The sequence below is a fragment of the Equus przewalskii genome, unplaced genomic scaffold (genome assembly GCF_037783145.1).
Source record: "Equus przewalskii isolate Varuska unplaced genomic scaffold, EquPr2 ChrUn-10, whole genome shotgun sequence".
NCBI lineage: Eukaryota > Metazoa > Chordata > Mammalia > Perissodactyla > Equidae > Equus > Equus przewalskii.
Window position 1 is genome coordinate 999,826 of NW_027228747.1, and position 8,765 is coordinate 1,008,590.

The 8,765-nt window shown below is 42.3% G+C and overlaps 1 protein-coding gene across 49 annotated transcripts in view; it reads right to left on the reverse strand.

The window, feature by feature from the left end:
• Window positions 1–8,765, reverse strand: part of UBAP2L (ubiquitin associated protein 2 like) — a 41,497-nt gene that overhangs the window by 32,093 nt on the left and 639 nt on the right. For 11 of the 49 annotated variants that reach the window (XM_070607431.1, XM_070607442.1, XM_070607434.1 and 8 more), the window contains 3 exons: window positions 4,109–4,238; window positions 2,763–2,840; window positions 2,088–2,198 (listed from right to left, as the gene is read on the reverse strand). In XM_070607431.1, the coding sequence (XP_070463532.1) occupies window positions 2,088–2,198; window positions 2,763–2,840; window positions 4,109–4,198 (279 nt within the window). In that variant the 5' untranslated portion in view covers window positions 4,199–4,238. Of the gene's footprint in view, window positions 1–2,087; window positions 2,199–2,762; window positions 2,841–4,108; window positions 4,239–4,650; window positions 4,828–7,897; window positions 8,733–8,765 lie in introns of those variants that run through there. The other 38 variants (XM_070607437.1, XM_070607428.1, XM_070607436.1 and 35 more) reach the window with 17 other exon arrangements.

Consider the following 8,765-nt stretch of genomic DNA (forward strand, 5'->3'; position numbering starts at 1 on the left):
TTGGATGAATGGATAAACAAAATGTGGTATATATAAAAATAACAGATTATTCAGCCTTAAAAAAGAGTGAAATTCTGACATATGCCACAATATAGATACATCTTGAAAACCTGCTAAGTGAAGCAGGACAAAAAGGATAAATATTCTATGGTTCCACTTATAAGAGGTACCTAGAATAGGCAAATTAATAGAAACAGAAAATAGAAGAAGTTACCAGGACTTGGGGGGGGGGGGAATAAGGAGTTATTATTTGATGGATATAGAATTTGTCTGGGAAACAAAAAAGTTCTGTAAATGGATAGTGGTAACGGTTGTACAACACTGTCAATGTACTTAATGCCACTGAATTGTACTCTTAAAAATGGCAGGGGCCAGCCCAGTGGTGCAGTGGCTAAGTGTGCACGTTTTGCTTTGGCAGCAAGGGGTTCGCCAGTTTGGATCCCGGGTGGAGACATGGCACCACCTGGCAAGCCATGCTGTGGAAGGCGTCCCACATATAAAGTAGAGGAAGATGGGCATGGATGTTAGCTCAGGGCCAGTCTTTCTCAGCAAAAAGAGGAGGATTGGCAGTGGATGTTAGCTCAGGGCTGATATTCCTCAAAAACAAAAACAAAACCAAAAAAAAAAAAAAAAAGGTAAAACTGGGGCTGGCCTGGCAGCATAGTGTTAAAGTTCACACGCTCTGCTTCGGCAGCACAGGATTCGCAGGTTTGGATCCCGGGCACAGATCCAGCACCACTCATCAAGCCACGCCATGGTGGCATCTCACATAAAGTAGGGGCAGGTTGGCACAGATGTTACGTCAGGGACAATCTTCCTCTAACACACACACACACACACAAAATGCTAAAAATGATAAATGTGTTAAGTAAGTTTTACCACAATTTAAAAAATGTTTTAAGTTCCAAAAAAGGTAATTTTAAAATTATAGTAAAAGCATATCTACATATTCTAAAGAGTCTATAATAAATAGTTTACTAAAGCAATAATTTAAAAAAAAATGATTAGGGGCCAGCCCAGAGGCATAGTGGTTAAGTTCACATGCTCCACTCTGGCAGCCTGGGGTTTGCAGGTTCGGATCCCAGGCACAGACCTACATACTGCTCATCAAGCTATGCCGTGGTGGCGTCCCACATACAAAACAGAGGAAGATTGGCGGCAGATGTTAGCTTAGGGCTAATCTTCCTCAAAAAAAATTAAATGAAGTTTTCCATTATTATTGCCCATTGTCTCAAAGAAACTGACAAACCTCCAACATTTAGCTAAAGTGACACTGTAACATAAGTTGATCTAAGGATCAACTCTGGTTATCTTTCTCAACCAAAGATTCCCAGTATAAGACCAAGTAAATGAAAATGAGTTCAAAATGATATACTGTTGATCAAAAAAATAATTAAGGTCTCTACTAAGCACTGCAGGAACATCCCAAAGGTTATTAAGGTAGAATCCCTGTTCTTAAGGAACTCACAGTTTGGTACAATGCTAAGACAAGAACAAAAACAGAGAATTCTCATTAAGTGAGAAGGAGAGGAAGATGTGAAAGCAACTCTAAATTCTAGGGCAAGAGGTCCTTCAAGATATCCCCTATCATTTCCAAGGATGGTCAACAGGCTGTAAAGTTTGTTTCTCTGCTACAACAGAAATAAGTTCACGTAATGAAGAGGTATTGCGAAATGTTAATGTGATATTGACAGGAATGTCCTGAAATCAGAGTAAGTAGTTTGTGACTTGTTCAACAGCAATATAACAGGTGAGCAGAAATCTTCCATGATTTGTAACTAAAGCTATTAAAAATAGCACCCCTACTTCAGAGTAACCTAGTCTTGAAAACATTCACTAGCCTGCAATGAATAATTTATTCCAGGCCAATTAGAAGACACTGATTTTATCTGTTTTCTCCTATTTATTGTACACAAATTTTAAGTATTTGCAACCCGCAGCAAACAACCTTCAAGACAGTTCCCTGCTCTATTTGGAGAATAAGGTACTTTGCTTTAAGTTCAGTTGTACCCCACTTGCTATTTTTAGAAAATTACTAGCCTCTCAACTGGGGACCCACTTTCTAGAACACTTTATTAGCACTCTACCGTATCTGGGTTTCCTTCCAGCAGTACATTGATGGCTCTGTTGACATCTCCATTGCAGTCATGCAAAGCAATGACACATTCATCCTGGTTCTTGCCTGTGATATCAATCAACTGAAAGAGAAAGATCAGCAACCATCACGAACAAGCTGGCACTCCCCACAAAAGGAAACTAGGTGAAGAAAAGAAAAGGGAGAAGATGCCAGCTGAGTCTGAAAGAACCAGGCTTAAAAGAGCAAAATATGTGAATTTTGCTATTCTAGTTTCAAAAGAAAAATATTACCACCTGTGATGAGGGATAGGGTCAAAAGTATTTACAAAGCAATCAAACAATAAAGCATCTGATAGACAGTCAAACCTAGAAGCACACAGGCTTCAGCATACCATGTACTTCCACATTTCCTAGGTGCCTCAATTGCTCAAAGTTGCTATAAAACAGCATTGACAAAGTCATTCAAAAACAAAACGTTAAAATTAAGATAAAATCTCTTTGAACAAGGTAACTGTCCAGAGAGTACAGTAAATCAGGCAATAAAAGCACTTATTTATTGGCTTAACCTATCCTATTTCAGGTTATAAGTCTTCTATTACCTGTAGCAGAAAGCACCCTGCTACACATCTACGCTTTAATCCTGATGTCCTTTTCCATAGCTTACAGCAAATTAGTAATACACTCACTTGTTTCACCTTTTCCTCAAAGTCAGCATCATTATGGTCCGAAATCATCTGTGCAAGTCGAATTTGTTCTGCAGTGGCCTAGGAATGGAGATAAGTTCAAGAAAGCACAATCAAGAGAAAACAGTTTATAGACATAAGAGAGCTATGTAGTCAACATCCACCCCACCCCCCACCCCGATTTCCTTCTCCTTATTACAAATGACCAGGTAATAAAACACTAACACCACTCAAGATGTTTAAACCAGCAAAATGAGAAAAAACAAAGAGTGAGGTTGCCACTATTTCACTCTACAATCCCTAAAAAAGCAGGGAGCTTTTTCACCAATGTTCACAGTTAAAGAGGCTTTCATCTTGGGATCACAGCACCACTTTGAAATATCTGGGCCTTAATACACATTAGTGTATTTGCAATGTCATATGCAAACCTTGTTCCAGTTTCTGCAATGACCAATGCCACCTTCTTATTCTTAGGGCTGAGAATACCATAAGATTTTAGACTAAGGATATACTCAGCCTATCTTCTGAGTATCCAATGTATGTTTATAAGATACCAGGAATTTTACTGTCTCAATTGAAATTAAGTACTAAAATTCTGCTAGAGATTCACTTGGAAAGAGAAGTGAAAGAAAAATGAGTTAGAAGAAAGTTCTAGTCTTAAATATTCAATTTATCCTACCATAACAAAATGTAAGTTAATTCACTCACATTAGGTACCAACCAACACCTAACTGGTTACAGAAAACAGATCATATCTAAATCAAAGAAACAAACAAAACACACACAACCCCCTCTGCCCCCATAAACCTCAGTATCTAAGAGACTAATTTACACCTAAAACTGGGCAATACTCTAGGGTGTCTCAATTCTTAATTTTGAGGGAGCACAGTAAAGGTGCTAACGCTTTATGGGAAAGGAAAAATCAGATTAGGTCTCAATGAGACCAGAGAGGAAGATAAAAGTTAGGGAAAAGAAGAGCAAAGGAAAGGGGAAAGGCAGCAAGACAAAGGTTGGCTAGAGAGACATCAAAGGGGAAGGGCTAGGAAATAAGAAATGTACTGCTAAAACGACCCAGATGAAAGAAAGGAAATGCTATCTTATACATACAAAGCACAGAACCTATTCTTTCCAAGCTTCATACTGTTATAGTAGTAAACAACAAAAAATAAGCACATTGCATCACAGCATGTCATTAAGCTATCAGGCCCCAAGTAAAAGAAGCAAGGACTAGAAAACAGGAATAAAGAACACAAATCAATAATCCAAAGCACAGAATGATGCTGCATTGGGTGGAAACCAGTATCGACCAGCAAGGCTATCCATGGATCCACATCCCTTGGGTTCTTTACCTGTGGCCGCTGCTTGTGCTGTGTCTGGTTTTGGTTTTGAGGTTGTTCCCAGTTTCCCCGGGCTCGGTTAGTGCCCACCGACGTCATCATTTACAGTATATACAAATAACAGTATTTACAAGGAAGAATACTGAAAGATTACAAAAAAAAGAGTTTAGATGTTAAAAGTGGGCAAAATATGTTTTCAACCTCTCTTTCATCAGCACCCTCACCAAACACTTTCATTTCCTCAAAGAAACAAACCAATAAGACTCTCCTGTTCTTGAGACATATTTAGTTTGATAAACTCCTTAATGAACTATGGCTGTAAATCCATTTTTGTATAAGAAATGCATAAACCATGTGCTAAGTGATGGTTTTATTGTTTTTTAAAAAGTTATGGGCACTGTTTGGTTACTAGTCCCCTCTAAGCAGTCTTTCATCAAGTTTTGCTCTCTCTCTCTTTCAGTAGAGAGAGAGAGCAAAACAACGTTAATAATCAAAAGCCTTCGGGGCCAGCCCAGCAGCGCAGCAGTTAAATTGGCATGTTCTATTCCAGTTACCCGGGGTTCAGTGGTTCGGATCCCAGGTGTGGACATGGCACTGCTTGACAAGCCAGGCTGTGGCAGGTATCCCACATATAAAGTAGAGGAATATAGGCACGGATGATAGCTCAGGGCCAGTCTTCCTCAGCAAAAAGAGGAGGATTGGCAGCAGATGTTAGCTCAGAGCTAATCTTCCTCAAAAAAAAAAAAAAATAATAATAATCAAAAGCCTTCTATACAGATGAAAATATCTGAAGTCCCTTTGCAGAAGGAAAGATAATCAGCAAAGCCTGGAAACAAAAGCCTTCCAGGAAGGGGATTAGTCTATACCTCAGACAAATAAAAGCAATTTAAATTACTGTTCTCAATCCACCTATGAAAACAGCCTTACCTGCCTTACAACCATTTTACGTGTTGCATGTGACCTCCATCAATTGGGAAAGGACAAGCTCAAGTCTAGCCTCTTTCTCCCTCAAGTTTCTCTCTCTCAGCATGCTGTGGGGGCTTCCATAGCCTTGAACAAGGCATGTATTAGCCCCAATGACTCTGCCCAGAATCTCAGTTCCCTGGATAATAACTCCAACACTCTGCTTTTGCAGCTGCTTCTGTTGGTCTCCTAGTCCACAGTTCCAAGAAACCAGAATTACAATTACCCTCCACCACTCACCTTAACATAACCAGAATTACACACTTGTCCCAAACCAAAAGCATCTATCACAGTCTTATTTGGAGGAAAGGGCTTCTGGGAAATCATTTTAAACTTGAGACATTATGGCTGGCAAGATGACTTTGTTGAGTCTTTAAAGAGAAACAGGAGACACAAGGCCTTCCCAAATCCAGAACAGTTTTTGTTATAACACTTCTAACAAGCAAGGATTCTATTGAATTTAAATTCCCTTTATTCATACTTTGTTTTATAATCCAATTTCAGTTGCTGCATTTAGTAAAAAGAGAAACATTCATCATATGATGGAGTGCTCAAAATAAGAGGTTACTTTGCAATGTTTTATTCCATTCCAAAGAGGACAAGTTTTTACTTTTCTACTCTATATTTAATTTTTTCATTAATAAATCTTTATACAGGGTAATTTTAGATTGTCCAGAAAACATTGCTTTATTTGAGGGAGAGGTAGGGTGGGCTCCTAAAGAAATATGTAAGGATTAACTATTGGGGAAGTGAATTTCACCTGTTTCTTGGATCACAAAGAAAGCTGACTTCCCTGTGGACAAATTCTTGACTAAGTTGGGTCAATACGTTGCACAGGTCTTTGTTTTTTGATGTAGTCATTAAGAATTAAGAGTTCTACATTCTCTATCAACAAGAAAGATTTTTCAGGAAACTTTAGGGCTAATTTTTAACCATTACCTCTTCCCTCTACACACATGTGCACACAAAGGCCTGTAAATATTTCTAGCAAGTACAGGATTATTTGCTACACAGTAGTCTGTTTTCCCAGGACAGCATTATAGTCAAATTTCAACACTTAATTTACAAAAAACAAGTGTTGTTTAACCAAGTACCCCTGAATTCAGATCAAAGAGGGGGAAAAAAAAATAAAACTAGAGGAAAGCTATTATGCTTAAAAATTGGCTCTAAGTCGAAGTTTCTTATATGGGAGTAGCCACTCCTGTAACTTAGAAATATTGACTGCTTTCTACTCCACATGTGATTTCAATTTGTGAGCATGAGTTATACTGCAGATAAAAACTGCAGGATTACCTAGATGGACAACTGCATATACTGTAGCAGTCAATGTAAATATATTAAAAGGTCATCTTGAAAGCCTCATAACTCAGGAAAAAAAAATCCTCCTGATCACACTTGCTATTAACTTCCATTTCTCCTTTACAAGTGCTTTGAAATGTGTGACTAAGAAAATTTTACCACCTAGGTAGTAACAACATTGAGTAGCAGGTAAAAGTAAGTGATCTAGGATGGATCACTGGAGGGCACAGAAATTAGTAGGCCTTTAGTAGCAAGCAGAGACACATACCCAGAGTTATCACCGTGGAGGCAAGGAATCTAAAGTACTCTTTCATAGAAAATAAAAATATTTACGGGAAATAGGTGGCTAGTGGAGACCAAGGGAATAGCGTGGGAACAAATACAGGTTTTAACACAGGACTGCCCTTGACCATTTTTTGAAAATGAGCTACTTAACAAAATAGCCAGAGAATTTTACGGAAAAAAATAAACAACAAGTATTTATTGAGTATCTACTACGTGTCCAGTACTTTAGGAAATACAAAAGCAGTATGACTTGGTTGCTGCCCTCAGGGAGCTTACAATCTAATTTGAGAAACAATTCAGAAACTCTGAAGCTGGACTGGGATGGGTAAGACTTGCTCCCTCTAACAGAGCAACTAATTCCCTTAGACGCTTTGTGGAAAAGACCCCTGCATCCTCTTCCCCATCAACTTGAACCTAATTTTTTAAAAAAGAGTACTTCCCAGTTAGGACACATTTAGCAAGGAGGAGCTTTAAAAATCAAAAACAAAACAGTACATTTTAAGGCCTTTCAGCATTAGTTTACATGCCAGCAATACTCCGTGTTCACAACGGAAATAATCACTGGGATGGTCTAATCTTTAAGGACAATGGTGTAGGATCTCAAAGCAGTTTTATCAACCCATACACAGCCAGAAGGTTTTAGTTCTCCAGGAATCATGGTTGTCACTGACCCTCATCACCTCCTAGCAGGTCACATCAGATATCCCCAAAGCAGGATATGGGCGGTGGAGAGGGAGGAGACAAAAAACGGATTTCTCCATCTAATAATCAGGGGCAGTCAAAGGCAAAAACGGTAATAACAACAAAAAGGGCCTGTTACTGTGGTGGTTTTCTTTCCACAACATCCTACATCAGGAGTGGCCACATTTCAAGAACGGTGAAAAAGGAGCAGTCTCCTGTTTGTGACATCAGTTTGCAAAGCAATTTAGGGACTGTCTACAAGGTGAAGGGTCTGAAGAAATTTGGAATTCCTGTCCCATTATGAGAAGAGTGAACAAATAGCCCAGTGCTCTAGTGACGTCCCTTAGGCGTAATACACTCCATGGGGGCCTCCATGTCCAGCTTCCCAAATAACATAATTGTTTGGGGTACCCAGAACTACAGTATGGACAACAGGAAGCTAAAGATGGCAGCAAAAAATATATTACAAGACCTGGGGCGGTGAGAAAGAAGGAAGGGTAAGAAGAGGAGCTGACAAAGAGGCTGGAAACGGAGAGGGGACGCAAGCCCACGCGTGGAGGATGGGAGGCTCACCCCGCTCAGCGCCACATCGGGAGCTCACCGGGCCAATCGCCTCCTCACCTCCCACCCGGAACAAATTAATCCTCCGCACTCCAAACTGAGGGCCACATGGGGGAGTTTGGGGCAGCTCCACCCCATCGCCCTCCCCCCCGCCCCGCCACCCCCAAACCAGGCCGGATCCGGATCAGAGGAGGCCCGCAGAGGGCTGGAAAGGGAGGAGGCCCGCTCGTCTTCTCCACAGGCACCGGCCAGGGTAGAGATGGGGTCCTACCTCAGGCGAGGCCCAGGCCTCGCTCGCTCGCGCTCTTTCTCACTCTCCCCCCGCTGAGGCTCTAGCCGCATGGCCCCCCCCTCCGGCTGCCCCAAGCCCCGCCCCGGCCACGCTCCCAAATCGAGGCCCCGGCTCTGGCGCGGCCCACTAGGCCGCGAACCCAGCCATAAACAAAACCTCCGGCGGCAGACTCGGGGGGGTGGGGGGGCGCCAGGGCTCGCAAGACTGGGAGGGGGGTGTACAGTGGGGGAACACACGGTGCGGGGGGGCCTACCGCGGGAGGGGGAGACGGCGGGGGTAGGGGAGAAAGGAGGGAGGGTAAAAGGGGGATCGCGGATTTAAAGGGGCCGCGGACAATACCCGGCCCCGCCGCGCTGCCGCTGCCGCCGCCGCCGCCGCCAACGCCGCTGCGCTCCCAACTTTACCTCAGTCTCCTCCACACTGACACCCCGGGCCGCGCCGCCCCTGTCACGTGATATAAGGTTCCCTCCTCCCCATCCCCCCTCCCCCCTCCTTTTCCCTCTCGCGCTCGCGCTTTCCCTCCCCCCACTTGCCTCCCTGCGTCCCCCAACACGTGACGCGAAAAGGGACGTGCACGCAAGCGTGCGC